Source organism: Spea bombifrons, chromosome 6 (genome assembly GCF_027358695.1).
Source record: "Spea bombifrons isolate aSpeBom1 chromosome 6, aSpeBom1.2.pri, whole genome shotgun sequence".
Classification (NCBI taxonomy): domain Eukaryota; kingdom Metazoa; phylum Chordata; class Amphibia; order Anura; family Pelobatidae; genus Spea; species Spea bombifrons.
In genome coordinates this window covers 19,460,060-19,482,277 of record NC_071092.1, presented here as the reverse complement: position 1 = coordinate 19,482,277, position 22,218 = coordinate 19,460,060, and the positions used below count along the sequence as shown (strand labels likewise).

Genomic DNA, 22,218 nt, shown 5'->3' with positions numbered 1-22,218 from the left:
GGATCCACCTGGATCCTCCCGTCTCAACCCCCCCCCCATACACACACTTACCGGTGCTTCCTGCTGTATTGCCGGGGCAGCGATCCGTGTAGACAATGTCCGCTGCAGCCGGAAGGAGGTGTGGCTAGCAGCGGGGGTTGTCTGCGTGCGTCGCGCATACCTTCTCTGCAGGGAACTCTGATCTCTGACAGCCGGGGAAGGTATACGTGACGGACGCAGACAAACCCCTGCTGCCAACCCCACCTCCTTCCGGCTGCAGAGGAAGGAAACGTCAACCTGCTGCTCCGGCAAAACAGCAGGAAATTGGAAACACCGGTAAGTGTGTGTGTGTGTGTGTGTGTGTGTGTGTGTGTGTGTGTGTGTGTGTGTGTGTGTGTGTGTGTGTGTGTGTGTGTGTGTGTGTGTGTGTGTGTGTGTGTGTTAGTGTGTTAAATGGGGGCATAGGGCATTTCTGGAATGCCTTATACCCCTATATGCCACTCTGGCACTTAGGGGGTTAAAAAGCATATTATGGGGCAGAGTGGCATATAGGGAGGTATAAGGCATTTCACCTCCCTATATGCCACTCTGCCCCATAATATGCCTTTTAACCCCCTAAATGCCAGAGTGGCATATAGGGGTATAAGGCATTTCTAGAGGCAGAGTGCTCTATACAATGCCTTTTAACTCCCTTAATGCCACTCTGCCTCCTGGAATGCCTTATACCTCCCTACATGCCACTCTGCCCCATAATATGCATTTTAACCCCCTAAATGCCAGAATGGGATATAGGGGTATAAGGCATTTCTGGAGGCAGAGTGGCACATAGGGGGTCAAAAGGCATACCATGGGGCACAGTGGCATATAGAGGGTTAAAAGGCATATAGAGGGTTAAAAGGCATATCATGGGCCACAGTGCCATATTGGTGTGGCAAGCCTGGGGGCAGATGTGCGTAACTGGGGGACAGGTTGGAAAATACAAGGAAATAAAAACAAAATTTTTTTTTTCTCAATCATAGCTTTTATTAAAAAAAATAGTTTACATGAATTAACATTTACTGGTAAAACTTTCTTCCTTTAGGGTCGTCTTATATTCAGGCTTTTTCTTTTTTTCCTACGTTAATATTCAGATTTTGGGGGGTCGTCTTATAATCGAGCAAATACGAGATATATATATCTATATCTATATCTATATATATATAGAGATATATATATATATATAGAGATATATATATATATATATTATATAGTTTACGGTTTTTTTTAAGTTTTTTATTACATATATGAATAATAAAGTACAAACATATAAAAAGACAAGAATCATCCACTCCTAGATCTTAAAATTTGCCAAAATGATCTATCCCGAGGATAGGGGCAACCCTTGGGAAATCTTGCAAGCGAACATGAGAGGTACAAATTAGAGAGGAGAGGACAGACTGTGATCATCAGATCAGCAGAAAAATCAGTTTTGGGTCTATTTTGAGATGATTGACGAGATGTTAATAGGGGAACTGCTATGAAGAGATTTTAAATTAAGAGTCAGAATTTTGAAATGAATTCTGTAGAGCATGTTGATATTTAGAATATAACTGCAAGGGTGATTGGTGTTTTCACACAACACCCTTTTTAGTCCGTTCTACGGCTAAATTTGTTTCTTTTGCTGTTCAGTCCTAAACAATAACGGGGGAAAGATTTAGCCTTCTGATGGTAATCCTTACCACAGCTCATCTCATTCCTAACTAATCCACACAGATCACTACAGACTGAATCTTTATTTATATAACAGAATAAACGAATAGTCAATAATTGTTAACATACAGGATCTTGTATTGCAAACTGTTTGGAAATTAATATATACAAGTAAATCTCCAGTAGCAAAGCAATCCGAGAGATAATGATTCATCTAAGCTAGAGTCTAGAAAGACAACAAACCAAAAAATAAAAATATAGGGTTGCAGAATGCTGTGACACAATTTACACCAGGTACACCAGATATGTCAATATTAGACATATGTGACACTTCCATACAATATAACTTGAGTCACTTTTCCACATCCTTACATTTCTAAGCAAGATAACCTATGACAAATGTGCTACATTTGTTGATCAAAAAAAACAAAACAAAACCAAAAATACTTCAAACTGCAAATTGAATTGAGGCTAGAAAGACCCATAACATGCTTAATTATTCACCTTAATGTATAAAGTGCTTACATATCCGTCATCTCTAACAACGTATCATTTCAGGTTTTATAATATCGTGAATTAAGATGTAATGCAAAAATTGAGGGTGCAGTGTCATTGTTTTTCATAACTTAAAACTAAATGCCAGAACATACCCAGAGGCGTATGTAAGGTACGGCACTTTTGGCTCGTGCCATAGGCGCCATTTGAAAGGGGGGCGCCAGTGATCTTGTCCGATTCTTATGTTGTGCCGAATCAGACGAAATGTTCCTTCCTGACAGTGACAGCTGACTGAGCTGTCACTGTCAGGATTAAGATTTTGCCCGGCAGGGGATGCTTCCCCACAATGCTCTGCCTCTCCACTGCAGCGTCCACCCCGGCGCCACAATGGTTTGTTCCCCTCTGCGCCCCCCCCTTCTCAACGAAGCATAATTTTATAAATTATGTTGATAATCAGTGGTGTCACTGCAGTGGGCCAAGGGGGGCTATTCCTTGTCCTCCCCTGTTGCCCCCCGCCAAAGGGTGACCACATGTCCCGGATTCTACTCGCCGTGGGTAGAAACGTTTTTTTTTTTTTTTCTCTTTTTTACGCGGGGCTCCCCTCAGTCTCCTCCACGAGGCCTCTACCTGCGTCGCAATGCCGGCATTTCATGCTGAGCGCTGGAATATGAAGTCATATTCCGGCGCTCAGCAGTGTGCACCGCCGCAGAGCAGGTTGACGGAGGCCTCGCACTCCCACCGCAAGACTTCAAGTTAACTACAAAGGGGGGAGAGGTTAGATAGTGGGGAGGTGGGTAGGGGAGGGGGAGAGGGTAGACAGTGGGTAAAGTAGATAGTGGGTAGGGGAGGGGGAGAGGGTAAATAGTGAGACCATCACATAAATCAATAATAAAGGGAGGGGCTTTAATAGTGCTGACTGGAGGCAATCATATAAGGGTCTGGGGCACCACATTAATCTATACTAAAAAGGTGCTGGCTGAGGCATCAAAATGCAAGGGGCAAAAACACTAAGGGGGGGTGTCAACGACAATGCAGTGTGGAAAGATTGTAGATTGTGTCCTGCTGTTTGTGTGTTTTTTGTTATCAGTCTAGTAGAGCCTGTCCTGGTGTGTATGTATGGGTATTGGTGTGGCAGAGCCTGTCCTGGTGTGTGTGTATGGGTGTTGGTGTGACAGAGCCCGTCCTGGTGTGTGTGTGCTTGGGTGTTGGTGTGGCAGAGCCTGCCCTGGTGTGTGTGTGCTTGGGTGTTGGTGTGGCAGAGCCTGTGCTTGTGTGTTTGTCTGGGTGTCAGTGTGGCGGAGCATGTCCTGGTGTGTGTGTTCGGGTGGCAGAGCCTATCCTGGTGTGTGTGTGTGTTTGGGTGTCCGTGTGGCAGAGCCTGTCCTGGTGTGTGTGTTTGGGTGTCAGTGTGGCAGAGCCTGTCCTGGGGTGTGTGTTTGGATGTCAGTGTGGCAGAGCTTGTCCTGGTGTGTGTGTTTGGTATTGGTGTGGCAGAGCCTGTCCTGGTGTGTGTGTTTCCTGGCACTTAATTTACAGTAGGAACTATTTCATTTTTACTTATCCAGAGATAAAACACCCTCCTGAATTTGTAGTGACTTCAGGGGACCAAACATTCAAGGCCTTGAAATCATTTATTGGAAAAGATAAGGTAATGTGTTATTTACTCTATAATATTTATTTCAAGGATTAGTCGCACTAAATTGTGGCGTCAGGCTTCCATGTTGAATGAAAGTATTATGTATGTGTATATATATATATATATATATATATATATATATATATATGTTTTTTCAGTAATATGATTTAATGGTGGAAATTATTAATGCCCCCCCCCCGTTTTGACTGTGGTATCTTATGTGCCCCCCATTATATTGTTTCTATAGTGGCCACTGTTTATAATAGATGCACAAACATGAGTATAATACACATGCAGTAATGGACATGTACATATGCATAATACAAACAATATACACATATATAAAATGTAATGCAAGCGTCACAACTTGATTTCTTTTTTTGTTTTTTTTGTGAAAGTTGAGTTTTAGCTATTTGGACAGGGGCGCAATTTCAGTGCTTGCCATAGGCGCTATTTTCAGTAGATACGCCTCTGAACATACCTCATGGTTATACCATGAACTTTTGAACAACTTCATATCATGCATTTGTGTACAACCAGGTCAGCTTCCTATGTGACAATGGCATAAACACAACAGAAATATATTTGTTTCAAGAAGTTATACTTACATCCTGTGGCAAGAAAACATACTTTCCCAAGGAAGTAATTCAGGTCCAAATGAGAAAGTGACCTGAGAACCACAGACAGGCTGTAAAAGAAAGAATATATTTCTTAAAAAACAAACAATTCTAAAATAAAAGCAGAAAAGTCATCAAAACTGCAAGCCCTTACTTGTGTGAATATTTGTAACATAGGGGCGTAACTAGAAGCCTCAGGCCCCCGGTGCGAGAATCTGTTAAGGTCCCCCCAACCCAATCTACCCCCTTCTCAGGCTATCTACCCTCTCCCTACCTCCCCCTTCTCACTATCTACTTATAGGTCACTTACCATGCAGTCCTGTGGTGGAGGCGCGAAGCCATATGCCGGCGCTCAGCGTGAAGCGCTGGCACCCAAGACAGACGCTTCACGCTCCCACCACTGCAGTCGGGGCAGCGCTGAGGCAGAGGAGACAGAAGGGCATTGAGCGGTTGCTGAAAACGACCGCTCGGCAACCCTTGGACCCCCCTGACTGGAAGAACTCCAGGGCCCGGTCACAGTCGCGACCCCGGTAGTTCCGCCACTGTTGTAACAGCTAGGTCTTGTAAAGGCTTGAAGGAAACATTGGAACTGGTTAACATATCTGATACGTCCACCGTATGCAAAACATTCAACAGGCAGGACACCATGAGGAAGCAGCTGCTCTCCAATTTAACATCACTGCTCGCCTGGAGTTTGCTAAAGAGCACATTGACATTCCTAAACACTATTGGGAAAATGTTCTGTGGACTGATGAAACAAAGGTGGATTGTTCAGGAAGAACACAAAGGACTACATATGGTCTACAAAGGACACTGAATGTATTAAAGTAGCATCATGATTTAGGGCTGCTTTGCAACTTCAGCTTGCTATTATCGGAGGAGCAAGGAATTTTATCAAGGTACCATACAGGATAAAATCAGTGTGGCTATCCACCAAATGAAGTAGAAGTTGTGTAATACAACAGGACAATGACCCTAAGTGTGCTTCAGGGCGGTTTCAAAAAAAGAAATACTGTGGAATGACCTTTAGAAAACCGTTCACACCAGAGACAGGAATATGGCTGAGCTTAAGCTGTTCTGTAAGGAATAAAATTCCCCCTGAACTTTGGGCAAGTCTTATCTGCTGCTACCGGATGCACTTGCTTATTGCTGCTGAAGGAGGCGCCATCAGTAATATATATCGTGGTAAAAATATATTTTGTGACCTTCGTAGGGCCAAGGGCCCACCTCTCTTGGCCGTTTCATAATGGATTCTTTCAGTTGGTAATTCACATTGTGACAGATTATATCTTGTGGAGGGGCTGTCGGGGGACCACGTGGTCATAGTGCTCTATGAGCCCTGTCCATGCCAATCACCGCATCCCTGGGCCTATGGAGGAGCGAGTTAAATAGCGTGGTAAGAACCTGGAACCCGTCTTCTTCCACCTGGGGCCACGCTTCAAGACCCCGATGTTGTGCCTCCTGCCCGAGTTATCTAGGTCTTCCAGGTGGCGACGATAATCTGCCAAATACAGGGCATGTTGTTTAGAGCGTTTAGCCACCTGTGAGACATTGCGGGTCAGGCGTGTTGATTCTTGTTCTTGGGCAGTAATCCGCTTCTCTAGGCCCAGTAGTTCTGCCCTTAGGGACACCACCTCCTCCTTTACCGTGTGCTTGAGTTCCGTGATGAGGGGGCTAAAGTCATCTCTCCACTGGGCTAAGGAGAATAAGCGTTGCACAGTCTCCTGGATGGGGAGATCCCTCGGCGCCTGAAGATATTCTCGTAAAGAGGTGGATGTAGACTTTCCTTTGCCTCTAGGTGTCTGAGTCGTCTGGCAGCTTTTTATTCCTGCCCATGATGCAGGATGGCTAAAGATAGCTGACAAGGCTGGGTTCGTGGCGGAGCACTTAAGCGTCAATCTTCCCAGATGGCTAACCACACCCCCCCGCCGTTACTTTTTATGTTTCTCTTAGACAAATATCTTCTTTGAGATGCCAGTACTACTTCAACACGGATGACATGCTAAATTGACTTTCCTCTCCGGGTCTCTCCTAGAAGAGAGGCCTTACTGTGTTTCTGAAATAACATCCTGGATGGCATCCCACTTAACTGAAACTCAACATCTCCAAGACTGAACTACTGGTTATTCCCTTGTCTCGACTATCCATTATTCCTAATACGTCCATCACTGTTGAAAATTCCTCAATCCATCGAACAGAGCACGTTTGCTGCCTTGGTGTCAAACTTTGATTTACCCCTCACTTTCTTCTGCTGACCCACTATGCAAGTCCCTCCATTGCCTCCCGAAACCCTCCAACCTATTCAGAGCAGCATACAACTTATCATCCTAGTACCCTCAAATTGCACAGAGAACCCCCCCCCTGGATATAACGCAGGGTTTTTAGGAACCAGGGTATCAGGAACCAGTAATTTCAGTGGGTGAAGAGAATCTCACTCAAAATGTTGCAAGTACCCCGAGGGCAACCCATGTACTGAGATCATTGTTTGACTGTTTCAACGGATTAGAGTTCTCTTTCTCTCTCTACGTCCATATCTCGGTGGACATGACCTCCCGACGAACTTCCGCCAAAACGACAGAGCTTCTGGTGACGACCTTCCCCGGTTGGAGGGTCGGGGTAGAGGACATTACCGGAAGCTCAACCATTTCTTGCTACGATAACCTAGTGTGAAAATCTGCAAAAATGTTGGTGCTTCTGGCGACATTCTCTCCCCTGATTGCAGATTTGGGGAGATGACATCACTGGAAGCTCTGCCATTTTGGCAGAAGTTCCTTGGGAGGAAATATCTGTGGAGATGCGGACAAAGAAAGGAGAGCAAAGAGAATAAGACGATGTAGGCGTTAGACAACTGTAGGTGTTGCCAAAATTAAAATGGGCCCTGATTTTTGTCGTAAACAAACTGGCAGAAAATGGAATTCTGAAAATAAATAGTCAAACGAGCTGAAAAACTTGTCTGAATCATTTTTGACCCATTTGGACATGTCATATCCATAGAGATAGGGCTACACTGGTAACAAAATTAGCGATAAAAGACGATATTATATGCAATCTTGCTCCTGCTAAGGCTTCTGGGCAGTGGCGTCTCCAGCTTTCATATTTAGGGGGGGGCACATGGGGGGCCAGGGACCAAAGTAGGGGGGCCAATTATAAAACAGTACATATACACTATATATATATATATATATATATATATACATACATACATACACACGTTAGACTGCATTTTTAACTACATAACATGTATTTATCTCTTTGAAGTAAAGACTGTGATTCAAATATGATTTCAAAATAACAGCTAAAGTGACAGTTATTTTTCATTCTTTAATATTAGCCCCTGCTGACAATATATATAAATATTAGACCCTGCTTCCGATATATAGAAATATTACACCCTGCTTCCGATATATTTAATGTTAACCCCTGCTGCGGATATATATTAATATTAGCCCCTGCTGCGGATACATACTTATATTAAACCCTGCTGCCGATATACATAGAAATTATACCCTGCTGCCAACATATATTATTAGCCCATACTGCCGATATATTATTAGTCCCTGCAGCCAATATATATAAATATTAGCCCCTGCAGCCAATATTTATTGATAATAGGCCCTGCAGCCAATATATATTAATATTAGCCCCTGCTGCCGATATATATAAATATTAGTCCCAGCTTCCGATATATATTAATATTAGCCCCTGCAGCCAATATATATTAATATTAGACCCTGCTGCCAATATATTTGCCACACTGACTGCAGATCAGGGGAAGACAGTGAGAGTCAGTACAGTGTTCCCTCCTTCTGACTGCACCGTGACATTGAGAGGTCCTCTCACCTGTAATCATCTCCACAGTCCCTTTGTCCTCTCATTCACTAAACCATACCGCTCTTTTACTTACACCCTGTAGTTCAGGTATAGATCAAATAAACAACACATGGAAACAGCACACGCAACTGAATGAGATAAAAAAAAAACTGTATTTGCAGGTATACATAAATAATGTATGGAAACACAGCAGATACAGATCAACAGAATTTGACACACTATTTGACATCCAAACAACTATAAATCATTCTTTTTTATCACATTATTAAAATCCCAGAAATCAAAAAAAGTTAAAAGGCCCAAATAAATTAAGGAGATTAGACATAATGGAAACTTCAACAAAACTTTTAGCCATTAATGCATCACAACCATCTTAGGTCTGCGTCACCAAATGAACACCTCATCACAGATAACACAATGCATACAGCTGCATATAACTAAGCTGAATACCACTTGGTCTGTGAAGGCCTGTGAAACCAAAGGGGAATATAATGAAATCAAGAATTGAGTTCCACAAACTCTGAACCAACATCTACGTTTCCTTTTTAATAATATATTCAGATTGAAATAAGAGTAAATAACACAATACCTTTTTCCTCTCACTGATTTCTAGGCCTAGAAAGTTTTGTCCTCTGAAGTGACCACAAAATCTGGATAAATAAAAATTACAAAGTTCTATTTAACCCTACAGCAAGTAAAGTGCCAGGAAACAGATGACCAAACTCATATCAGGACAGGCTCTGCCACACTGACACCCAAATACATACCCCAGGACAGGCTCTGCTGCCACATGGACCCCCACATCAGGATGGGATAACCTACTAATATTATTAATTATATACTACTACTAGTATAAAAATGCTTTCCACATTGCTCTGTTGTTTGTGTGTATTGCCCCTTGTGTATTTGTGCCCCCCCCAGCCACCCTCCTTTGTGCATTTTTGCTATACACCCTTGTGTATTGATTTATCTGATGCCCCCAGCCAGCCCCCTCCCTTGTGTATTGATTTATTTGATGCCCCCAGCCAGCCCCCCTCCCTTGTGTATTGATTTATTTGATGCCCACAGCCAGCCCCCCTCCCTTGTGTATTGATTTATTTGATGCCCCCAGCCAGCCCCCCTCCCTTGTGTATTGATTTATTTGATGCCCCCAGCCAGCCTCCCTCCCTTGTGTATTGATTTATTTGATGCCCCCAGCCAGCCCCCCTCCCTTGTGTATTGATTTATTTGATGCCACCAGCCAGCCCCCCTCCCTTGTGTATTGATTTATTTGATGCCCCCAGCCAGCCCCCCTCCCTTGTGTATTGATTTATTTGATGCCCCTGGCCAGCCCCCCTCCCTTGTGTATTGATTTGATGCCACCAGCCAGCCCCCCTCCCTTGTGTATTGATTTATTTGATGCCCCCAGCCTGCCCCCCTCCCTTGTGTATTGATTTATTTCATGCTCCCAGCCTGCCCCCTCCCTTGTGTATTGATTTATTTGATGCCCCCAGCCTGCCCCCTTCCCTTGTGTATTGATGCACCAACCCCTTGTAATGGTTATTATAATGGCCCCCATACAAATGTGTATTAACCCCCCCGATGTGTAATTATGTCCCCAGCCTGCCAGCCACCATCTTTTTGTATTTAATTTTCCCAAGGCAGCCCCCCCTTGTTAATGTGCCTCCTCCAGTGAGATCTAGTGTACTTACTCTAGTGCATTACTTCTAATAACACATTACATTTGAAGACCCTTCTGCTTATCAACTATTTTTTTTTAATTAAATAATTACTTTTTTAAAGGTCTTCGTTTTTCTGCCTCGACACCGCTGCTCTTCTACCGCGTGCTCTCTGTCACAGCATCTGTTCCGTAAGTGCCCGCCCCCTTGAGCATCTTCAAAGGGGCGGGACGAAGAGCCTCAATGATTGGCATGCCGGCAAGCCATTAAGCGGCCAGCGGCTGACAGTTTCAAAGCGGCTGTAAAACCGCTTCGGTTTTACAGCCGCTTTGAAACTGTCAGCCGCATCGGCTGCAATTTCAACTGAATGTGCCGGCACACCGGGAAATGTCCCGGTTTCCCGGCGGTGAGCCGGGTCAATTGGGGGGGCACACTGGGGGGCACAGCATAATGTAGGGGGGCCATGGCCCCCTCTGCCCTCCCCCTGCCGACGCCACTGACTTCTGGGAATAGTTTGGAATTATATCAAATCAAAGAGGTACTTGACTATAGTTTCACCGTTCCAGAATGATAAATGCGGGATGTTGTAAGGAAAGGTTGTAAAGCAATTTCATGTGGGACACCCGCTTCATCATTCATGCCATCGCAAAATATGCTTATGAAAAATACAACAAGAACAGGGCAGGGACCTCATTTTCTAATGTAGTCATATCTATTGTAACTAAAAGGTCTGTGAACTTTTGTTCTTTGCAAAGTCCTATTAATGAACACGTTACCATAGAGTGGACGGTATTGTCCACGTATGTATTAGTATAACGATATCATATCCCCTCTAAGAAGCCTTTTTTCTTCTAATGTAAACAAATGTATCTTCTATAGACTTTCTACTTAACTAAGATGTGATATTCCTCTTACCGTGTTTCCCCGATAGTAAGACACCCCCGATTGTAAGACGTATCGGGAGTTTCAGAGGGGTCGGCTAATATAAGCCGTACCCCGAAAGTAAGACATATGTCTTACTTTCGGGGAAACACGGGGGATTTGCCGGGTCCGCCACTCTAAGGGGCCGGGAAGTCCCCACCAAGGCCGGCCTTACGTGTCTGCGGCCGCACAGGATTTAAATTAAAACATCGGGGTTTTTTTTTAACTTTATTTAACATCCTCCATGTTAAATAAAGTTAAAAAAAACTTTATTTAACATGGAGGATGTTAAATAAAGTTTTTTAACTTTATTTAACATGGAGGATGTTAAATAAAGTTGAAAAAAACCCCCGATGTTTTTATTTAAACCCTGTGCGGCCGCAGACCCCTAAGGCCGGCCCCTTAGAGCAGGGCCGACCTTTGGGGTGTGCGACCGCACAGGGCGCCACACTCCAGGGGGTGCCAACCTGCGGCACCCGGCACCCCTCCAGAGACGGACAGTAATATCCGCCGCTGGAGGAGCAGGCTCGCAAGGGAGCGGTATCGGAGGTCTTTAACAGACCTCCGGCTCCCTTGAGTGATTTTAAGCCGGGTTCAACCCGGCTTAAAATCACTCAAGGGAGCCGGAGGTCTGTTAATGACCTCCGATACCGCTCCCTTGTGATCTGCGCGGCAACAGCTGTTGTGCGCCGGGGTTTCTTGTCAGATCCCGGCGCACAACACTGAAGCCGCGCCCACCGCTGTCCGTGCCCTCTGACCCGGAAGGAGACAAGAACTGAAGAAGAGGAGCGAAGAGGAGGAAAAGAAGCTGAAAGAAGAAAGGAAAGGTAGGAAAGCATTAAGTGAGAGTGGATTGGTGTATATGTGTGTGGATTGGTGTATATGTGTGTGTGGATTGGTGTATATGTGTGTGTGGATTGGTGTATATGTGTGTGTGGATTGGTGTATATGTGTGTGTGGATTGGTGTATGTGTGTGTGGATTGGTGTATATGTGTGTGGATTGGTATATGTGTGTGGATTAGTGTATATGTGTGTGGATTTGTGTATACGTGTGGATTGGTGTATATGTGTGTGGATTGGTATACGTGTGGATTGGTAGGTGTGTTGATTGGTAAGTGTGTGAGAGTGATGGGTGTTATGCTGTACCATTTCCAATGTCTTTTTCATGATCTAATTATGCTCTAAAAGTACATCATAACTCCCATCACTCTCAATTTTTTCCCAATATAAGACATACCCCGAAAGTAAGACATAGTGGGGCTTTTAGGGATAAAAAGAAAGTAAGACACTGTCTTACTTTCGGGGAAACACGGTATTAGCTCTGTTGCTCGATCATGCACTTTTTCGAGCTCTAGATTGTCCTTTTTAAAACAAGTGCCCAGACTTGCATTGTATATTTAAGATGGATTGTTACCATTGCCTTACAAAGACATTGCATGACATTGAACATTGTTGCCAAGTCTATTGTCTACAATTATTTCCAAGACCTTTTCACTAGGTATAATTGACATATGCATCTCTTTTCCCATTTGTAAACATTAAACTTCACCTGCCACTTGCTTACCCAATGTGCAATTTGTCCAAATCACCCTGCAGAGATTTAAGATCTAGTTCACAATATTATCTAACCTAATTTTGTGTCACCTGCAAAACACTGACACACGGCTTTCAATATCTACTGCAAAATCATTAAAGACAGTAAATAACAGCAGAACTAAGACAGGACCCTGCAAATGCCACTTAATGGAAAATTCTCCAAATGGACAATAGTATTAAGAACTACTCTCTGAACCCATATCTTTAACCCCTTAAGGACCAGGCTGTGTTTTACCTTTTGTACCATTGGGACCGAGGCTGTTTTAACACTTTTGCGGTGTTCGTGTTTAGATGTAATTTTCTCTTCACTCATTTAGTGAACCCACACAAATTATGTGTTGTTTTTTTCAGGACAAGAAGGGCTTTCTTCAGATACCATTGTTTTAATCATATTATCTAATTTCCCATAAAAAAATAATAAAATATGATGAAAAATGTAAAAAAAAAAAAAACACATTTTCTGACTTTTACCCCAAAAATCTTTTACTCATCCAAAAAAGCTAATGAAAAAACCTACTAAATATATTCTACTATTTGTCCTGAGTTTAGAAATACCCAATGTTTTTATGCTTTTTTCTGCACGTTATGGAGCATTAAGTACAAGTAGCATTTTGCTATTTCAAAACCATTTTTTCCAAATTCTTCCCCCCATGTGCCATTTCGGGTATCTTTGAAGCCGGCCAATGCAATTTACCCCATCAAATCATATATTTTTGAAAACTAGACACCCCGAGGTATTTCAAATGCTACAATTTTAACTCTTTCCATGCACTAATTCTACCATCAGCCTTTGTCAAACTTTGTGGTAGTAATTTATTTTGTGTTTTTTATCGCTAAAATTGCTCTTCAGGTATGGATTTACAGCTCCTGGTATACATCACTTTCAAACAACACCCCAATATGTGTTCAGCAACATCTCCCGAGTACAGTCATACCCCTCATGCATGGGTTTGTTGGGTTGTTTGGGAGGTAAAACGCCACATTTAGGAAGTGCACATTTTTTAACTTGGAACTTTTACATCTGGTCATTCTGCCCCCATATCCTAATAGGACCATCTTTGAAGCCGGCTAATTCAATTTACCCCATCAAACCATATATTTTTGAAAACTAGACACACCAAGGTATTTCAAATGCTAGTATTTTAACCCTTTCCAAGCATGAGATTGTACCACCAGCCTTTGCCACACTTTGTGTTAGTATTTTTTTGGTATTTTTTTTTACACAAATTGTACTTTGGGTATACATTTATAGCTCCAGGTATACGTCACTATCAAACAACACCCTAATATGTGTTCAACAACATCTCTCGAGTACAGTGATACCACCCATGCATGGGTTTGACTGCTGTTTGGGGTTAAAAGGCCACATTTGGGAAGTGCGCTTTTTTCCCCCTATTTTGGTCAGTCTGTGCCTATGCCCTATCTTTGAGCCTGGCCACTACAATTTACCTCATAAAACCATATATTTTTGAAAACTAGACACCCCAAGGTACTTAAAATGGTAGTATTTAACCCTTTCCATGCATCAGCTTCTACCACCAGCCTTTGCCACACTTTGTGGTAGTATTTTTTTTTTATTTTTTTCACACAAATTACTGTAAATTTGTACTTTGGGTATAAATTTATAGCTCTATCAAACAACACCCTAATATGTGTTCAGGAACATCTCCCGAGTTCAGTCATACCCCACATGTATGGGTTTGTCTGGTGTTTGGGGTTAAATGCCACATTTTGGAAGTGCGCTCCCCCCCCCCCATTTCGGTCAGTCTGTGCCTATGCCCTATCTTTGAGCCCGGCCACTCCAATTTACCCCATCAAACCATTCATTTTTTTAAATTAGACACCCCTTGGGTATTTGAAATGCTTTTATTTAAATTTTTCCATGTCAGGATTTTTGGGAAGATACAGCGCTAATTTTAGCACTTGCTCATAATAATAAACTTTATTTTTTTATTTTATTTATTTTACTCTTTTTGGACTTTTTTTTTTACATTTTGCTGGAACTGGATAGTTCCTCTAAAGCATAATAATTTTTAAATGTTACCATGTTTTTTTAAGCTTTTTCTTTTTTTCCTTTTTTAAATATTTTACTAATCACATAGTGATTAGAAAGCTGGAGCCAGAGTTCTCTAGAGGGTCTGGAGACAGTCTAGCCAACTTTTAAAACTTTATTATTCTTTTTCCCGGGCCGCCGCCATCTTGCGGATGGCGAAGACAGCGTGCAGCTGAGGCTGTGACCGCTCTCCGGAGCGGTCACAGCCCACCCAGAGGTTAGTGTTTGGTGTCGCTGGATGCCTCCTGATCGAGGCATTCCAGCGACACCATTGACGTTTAGGAGGTGATCGTTGGTCGCCTCCTAAACGCTTTTAAAACGGGCGTCCGCCGCCATACAATGTATGGCGGCTGTTGACGCCCCGGGGAGGGGCCAGACATGGCCCATCATGCCGATCTCGGTGTTGCTGAATGCCTCGACATCGAGGCATTACAGCAACACCGTTGATCGTTGATCACTTTCTAAGCTTGTTTAAGTCTCATGACGTGTCAGGCACGTCATAGGTCGTTAAGTGACCGTTTTGCATGACGTGCCTGACCCGGCAATGGACGTTAAGGGGTTAAGGCAGTGTTCAACCCAGGTGAAAAACAGTTGGTTCTTACCGAGAGCTTCTTTTCCCTACTGACACTGGCATATAGGGAAGGACAAAAAAAAACAAAAACAAAAAAAAACCCTGCCCTCTAGAAAACCTCCTGTTAATATTATAGGACTACTCCAAGGCAAGGAAATTAGAAGCAAAAAATGTAAAAAAAAAAAAAAAAAAAAAAAAGGGAGAGAACAAGCATGTCACAAGGGACAACTGTTTTCCTGCAGTCCCTGGTGACACTAGTAGATTGATATATAAATGATCAAAGGATGGGGAACAAGGCACACTACTGGAGACTGAGAAAACCCCCTCCAAAACTGGACCAAAAAGGGAGTCTCCCTTGGACATAGCATCAAGTCTATAATGTTGAGCAAAAGTATGTAGATTACCCCAAGTAGCAGTTCTACACATCTGTTCTGGAGAAATTAAGCATCTTTAAACTCAGGAGGTAGAAACAGCAGAAGTTGAGCGGGCCCAGATAGTGGATGGTGGAAACTCGCCTGCTGCCAAATATGCTAAGCCAATAGCCGAAACAATCTAATTGGAAATAGAGCGTTATATACTGTATATATACAATTAACAGCAATCACGCTGCTATCATGCCGGGCATTCCCAGATTCCAGCATGTACTGGCTGACTTAGCATGATAGGAGTGTGATTGCTATTAATCATATATATATAATTATTTTTTGTCCAATTTTGGTGTGTTAATCACACTTATTAAAAGTAACACACCAAAATTGGAGAAAACAAATCAACAATATACCGTATTCGATTATAAGACGACCCCGATTATAAGACGACCCCCCAAAATCTGAATATTTAGGAAAAAAAGAAAAAGCCTGATTATAAGATGACCCCATAGGAAAAAAGTTTTACTAGTAAATAAATAATAATTCACGTAAACTGTTTGTTTTTAATTTCCTTTTATTTACCAACCTGCCCTCCAGTTATGCACATCTGCCCCCAGGCATGCCTTATACCCTCCTATATGCCACTCTGTCCCATGATATGCCTTTTAACCCCCTATATGCCACTCTGGCATATAGGGGGTTAAAAGGCATTTCATGGGACAGAGTGAATATAGGGGGACACTTACATACTCAGACTCTTCCCTACCCACCCAGACACTTCCCTACCCACCCAGACACTTCCCTACCCACTGAGACACTTACTGAGACACTTACACTTACCTACTCACCCAGACACTTACACTTACCTACCCACCCAGACACTTACACTTACCTACCCACCCAGACACTTACCTACCCACTCAGGCACTGCACTCACCGCGATGCCTCAGCGCTTGCTGCAGCTCCCACGGGATTACAGCATGACGCTATGTGACCCCGCTAGGCCCCGCCTCCTCCAGAAAATTGAAGAGGTCTTCTTTGGGACAGCGCAGTACCGCCGGGTTCCGGTCCTGCTTCTGGAGGAATCTCCCCGGCCGGCTCTGCTTCCCCACAGTGGGCGGGCTATCCCGGGAGCAGGAAGGTATGCGCTTATGCAATCTCGGCTGCTGCTGGCGCTCGGTGATAGACGCCGGCAGCAGCTGAGGTTACCATACAGGAGGATCCAGGTCCCCTGCAGCGATGCGGGGGATCTGGATCTTAGTCTAATAGTCAGACCTCATTTGAGGTCTGATTAGAAGACGACCCCGATTACAAGACGAGGGGTATTTTTCAGAGCATTTGCTCTGAAAAAACCTCGTCTTATAAATCGAGCAAATACGGTATATATATATAGTGGCAGGATGGCCCGATTACAGACAAGAAACTCCAAACACCGGCAGAATAAAAGCAAAACGTGGTTTATTATAGCTTTCTGTAAGGTCCACAGTGTTGTGCTCCACAGTAAAAATAAACACAAATCCTACTCCATCTTGGAGACTTCCTATACAAAGTTCTTATCTCACTAACCAACTGGCCAGCTACTCCAGTTCCAGTCAGCAAAACAGTAGCAGCACAACACAGTTTGTTTTGACCGTTTTCAGCCTCTAATGGCCACCATTTAAACACCTCAGTGCAGGTTAATTGGATCCACCTGCTGACTTTAACCCCCTCATGCTGGGCATATTGAGCGTTCCAACCTGCCACTGACATAGACAGACTCCGTTACCTTGCCACAATATTACATATTATATATGCCTACCACTGACAAACTCCCTCTCCATTAACATCATTGACTACCACGCAGTCCTCACCTCCTGTTTCTCAACCCTTATCCACCTAGAATGCAAGTTCCTGCGGGAACAGGGCTCTCCATTCCTCTTGTATCTGTATGTCAATTGCTTGTCATTTTGTACTTGTCGTTATCTGTAATATTTTTACCTTGTACAGCGCTGCGAAATCTGTCGGCGCTTTATAAATAAAGTATAATAATAATAATAATAATAATAGTAATTGTCCTGCCCCCAGGGGAACAGGGGAGGAAGCGGAGTCATGTGACATGCATTCAAATGACTCCGCTGGGTTCCTGATTCTGCTGGCCTGTACAAGAGACCCTGCTTGTACAGTGTGTGCGACCAACGCACAGGTAACCAGCCTGGCCCCTGCGGACGATAATTTTCAGCCATTTTTTTTTATTTCGGCATTTTGCTGATAATGCCCTTTTCGGTCGATATATTTTGGCCACTGACATATCAGTGCATCCCTAGAGGTGACTGTTGAAAAAAAAACGCAGGTCTTCTGTTCTTGCAAAGGGATTGGTATAATAGCCTGTACTGTAATTCTCTGAACTGATTGAAAGCCTATAGAAGAAATGCACGTCTTGTATAATCTTGAGGAAGGTGAGATATCAAGAAAAGGTCTGAAACTGTAACCGGTAGCCTTCTGAAATGGCACTCCCTACAAAGGGATTTTGTGTAATTGTAAACCAGTTGTCTTTTCCCCCATTGAAATACTGGTGGCATCATGCTAAACCCTTAGGATCCCAGGGTACCTTGGGGAAGTAGATTCTTTCCAGTCTTCCTCTTTCTTGAAAGGAATGGCCTATGTGACCTTCCTCCTTGTGAGAGTGATTGGGGCAATATCCCCGTGGCTGACCAGGAAGGTGCTGACAGAAAGGCTGAGAATCTTATTTTCACCTCTGTCCTTCTTTGGGGCATCCAAGACTTATCTGTAGTTCTAACAGTGATTTAAGCTTTTCCATAAACGGGGATTTATCCCTACAGGGGATATTAAGATCAGTGCCTTGCAAGCGTGTTCACCCCACTTGGCATTTTACCTATTTTGTTGCATTACAACCTGGAATTAAAAAAACATACGCGTTGGATAATTCTTACCTAAATTGGCTACGCAGGTTGATTAGAAACACCACCATGTCAAAACGTGGACGAAGATGCTCTCTCTCATAAGGCAAGGGAAGGGACTGTGTCATGTGACTGCAAAAGAAAATTGCATAAGTTTGGTACATAGATATAGGGTTGCAACATTATTTTTTTCAGGGCACATGTACAAAAATGGCACTGGCCAGCATATCTAATTCTAACCTACAGTATGTTGGAAGTATGCGCTCACCAAATGAATGCTTATCTGAGAAAAAGATGTAAATGTTTACAGGACATTTCTCATAGAAACCTACAATTTGACAGCAGTAAGAAGTAATTTGATCTATCTAATATGGTCATTTCATCTATAAAAATGAGTATTGTCTTAGATTAACGATAAAGAAGACCATTGGAAAGTTCAGTGGATGCCTGGTAGAAGCCTGGGAAAGGGCGAAATGCTTTTCAGAACTGCACTGATTCTCATGAGACTTTATATTTTGTATTTTATACAGTATCTCACAAAAGTGAGTACATTAATGGCTGTGTGTTGTTATATTGAGGGGACAGCAAATTTACACTATTATACAGGTTGTACACTCACTACTTTACATTGTAGCAGTGTAATTTCTTCAGTGTTGAAATGTGAGGGGTGTACTCACTTTTAACTATTTGTGACACGGATGAATGATATGGAAATCCGACAGAGAAAAGTTTTTTCTTCATCCCTACTCCTGGAGTGTATTGAAGGTTACTCGACCATAAAGAAGATAGCCACCTACCTGACTTTTGAAAGTGCCTATTGAATCTTGGATTAGACATAAGTGCATCTGTTGCATATTTAAATAATCAAGATATCATACAATATTTCACTATTGTGTTGCTCTTTGTCTTTTTTTTTGCTTTTAACTTGTTATGAGCACATCCTAGAGGTCTCAAAAGTATCCTCTACAGAAGGAAGTTTCTCACAAGATCCCCTGAAGTGTCTGCTTTGGTTTGGGCAAATGTGAGTGCATTTGATGCATAATTTCCACTAATAAGGATTTCTGGAATACTACACTACATGTTTTTTCTTGTTTTATTTTCTCTCCTTTTATGAGCCCGTTTATCAAAAGGATTTTGCTTTCAGAATCAGGTTCAATATTTTTGCCTTTTGCTCATCACAATCATGTTTAATTACCCTCTCTGCAATAACATTTATTCCTTTACAGGGTAGGGTCAAGTAACTTTTGGCCCATTTACATGTTATTAAGAGAAACACACAGTGCAGTTCCCTTATTATAACATACCACTACAACCAGTATCTCTATATTTTGTGAATGAAATTCTCCAGTTCGATTTCACAGCTGTTTATTATAGCACAAGAGCACATTTTCACAGCTACCCTCTGCAGGTGCTGCACACCAGAAGGTAACACCACATCCTATGACTTAGAACAAAGAAGGGCCATGCAACAACGAAAGGGCATCATGCAACCCAGTACTGATCTAGGCGAGGACTGAATAGGCCAGGGCTCGACAAATCCCAGGCGCCAGGTGTTTGTGAGCCAAACCTATAATTGGGTCCAGATCCCCCGCAGCACTGAAGGGGGGCTTGGATCCTCCTTTCCGGCAGCAGCGGACATCCGCGAAGGTCACCGAGTCGCGCTGGCCAGCTCTGATCAACAGGAACGGCTTCTTAAAATGCCACCCCTGTCGATTAGAAATAGAAGTGAGTCAGCCGGCGCCACTCAATAACTTTCGTGCGCGGCACCAGCTCTGCTCAATGACCTTTGTGGGTGGTGTCAGCCCCATTCAGTGAGAAGGGTGGGTGGAGCCGCCGGCAGCAGCAGCGGGGTTGCCTGCATCGCACAGATGTTTGACAGCGGGAATCCAACAGAGTGCACATCGGGGTCTTCGGCCAGGTAAGTTGAAGTAACTGGGGGCATGCTTGGCAGTGGGAGGATGGGACAAAGATGGCTATGGGAGACTGGGGGCAAAGGCAAATTCTGTCCCCAGTTTCCCATAGCCATCTTTGTCACTAGACATGGGACTATGGGAAGCACCAACGCTTTGTTACATTGCCTGCCTACATTTAGTTATACAGAAGTAATTGCTCCTGAACAGGATAAGCTCCTCCATTTGTCTACACGCCATCTTTGTTATTCAGATTGCAATGGTGGGTGGCTCACTTTGGATTCAGAACAAGGGGATAAGTGTCTTGGCTGTATTTAGTAAGTGAATTCGTAAGCTCTTTTTATAAATTGCCATTGGCTATGCTAAACTCATCCGACCATATCTATGAACCTTGCTGTGTGCACTGGGGCAGTCATGCTGGAATATAGAAGGGCCTTCCCCAAACTGTTACCACAAAGTTGGAAGCATAGCATTGCCCAAAATATCTTGGTATGCTGAAGTATTAACATTTCCCTTTACAGGAAGTAACTAGGAACAGGAAATTCCATGACTTACTCTTGCAAATAGCATTTCGTCTGCATATGCAGCTACTTTAAACACTTCCCCCTGCTTTTATGAATCACTGGATCGATCGTAGGTTAAGGAAAAAAAACTTCCCTTGCGGAACGCGGTTGGCCCCACGACGTCGATGGGCATGACCCCACAACCCTGAGGATTCGGGTCTTGACCCAGAGAATCGGTGCTTCACCCGGCAAGTTCCCAGGTATCGCCGTCGGCTGCGAGTACACTAAACCTATACATGTCGGCATCCACCGACATGAGTAATAGTTTTATTTTTTTATGGTGTTCGCAACACGAATCATGTTTATGATTTTGCTGGTGGTAACGTTTGCCTCTTGACCGGAAGTAAATCCCATCTAGTCTAGGTATACAAGGGATGGTAAGAAGACATTTAAAGCTGTTAGGCAGTATTTTTGGCAAATATTTTTCAGTTCTTTTCTTTTGGAATAGCTGGTTTGGCTTCCTTATTTAAGTTAAACTTTTGACCAGCTGTGGTGCTAGACTAGACAAGAATGTTGTTTTTTTGGTTTTTTTATTTTATATAATCTTTGTCACTTGATCCGTATTTATTAGGGCCTCCATCTACTGGTTTATTATATGCCCAATCTTTTCCTGTATGCCTGCTTTGGAGGAAAGTGTTGCTTAGTCTCCACTCACATGGTCTAGTATATTTGATTGGTGAAGTCAATGCAGATCAAACAGCAATCTGACCACATCATTGGCTCGATGAAGTAAAAACCAGTGGGAGCTGCATATGGGTGATAAACAAGTAGTCTAACTTTGTGTACACTTTATGTGGTAGTGAGTAAAATGTTAAGTCTTTGTGATGTGTTCTCCAAACATCAATGAGTTGCCCATCTGATAAGAATTACTAAACTTGTCTTAGCGTATGGTGCGGGATTGAAGCCACCCCTCGGGTCGAGTTTAATCTAGGCTCAAAATATAATTCGGTCTCTCCCACCAATTAACACCCCCTACGAATCGGTGTTACAGGCACAGAGATCTGGTCTGGTTACAACAACTTATCTACCCTGTGTATCTGAAAGATATTTTATTATTTGAATTGTAAATGATGAGGCTAGTAAACCTGCTCCAACATTGTTTTTTCTGTCCGGGGGGTTTGTGAAATATGCTCTATTGTAACATGGGTCACACATTGATGGCACATTATCCTCCATAAAATGGGTCTTGTATATAAAAGGGTGTATAAAAGTAGAAAGGTAGAGAATGGAGTGAAGAATAAAAAGAAGCAGATATATTGTAGACTTGAATTACCCAGACATAAATTGCGATAGAGGGACTAGTAGTTCTGCAAGGGGATTCAGGTTTTTGAACCTGTTAAATGACACCTTCACGTCCCAACTGGTACAAGCACCAACTAAAAAGGATTCTTGTCTGGATCTGGTGATAACAAACAATGTTGATCTTTTGTCTA

General features: G+C 43.0%; 1 protein-coding gene across 2 annotated transcripts in view; it reads right to left on the bottom strand.

Annotated features, from left to right (window-relative positions):
* Window positions 1-22,218, bottom strand: part of CENPM (centromere protein M) — a 124,041-nt gene that overhangs the window by 62,729 nt on the left and 39,094 nt on the right. For both annotated transcript variants that reach the window (XM_053469099.1, XM_053469100.1), the window contains exons 3-4: window positions 18,346-18,444; window positions 4,408-4,487 (exon numbers count right to left, since the gene is read on the bottom strand). In XM_053469099.1, the coding sequence (XP_053325074.1) occupies window positions 4,408-4,487; window positions 18,346-18,444 (179 nt within the window). The remainder of the gene's footprint in view (window positions 1-4,407; window positions 4,488-18,345; window positions 18,445-22,218) is intronic.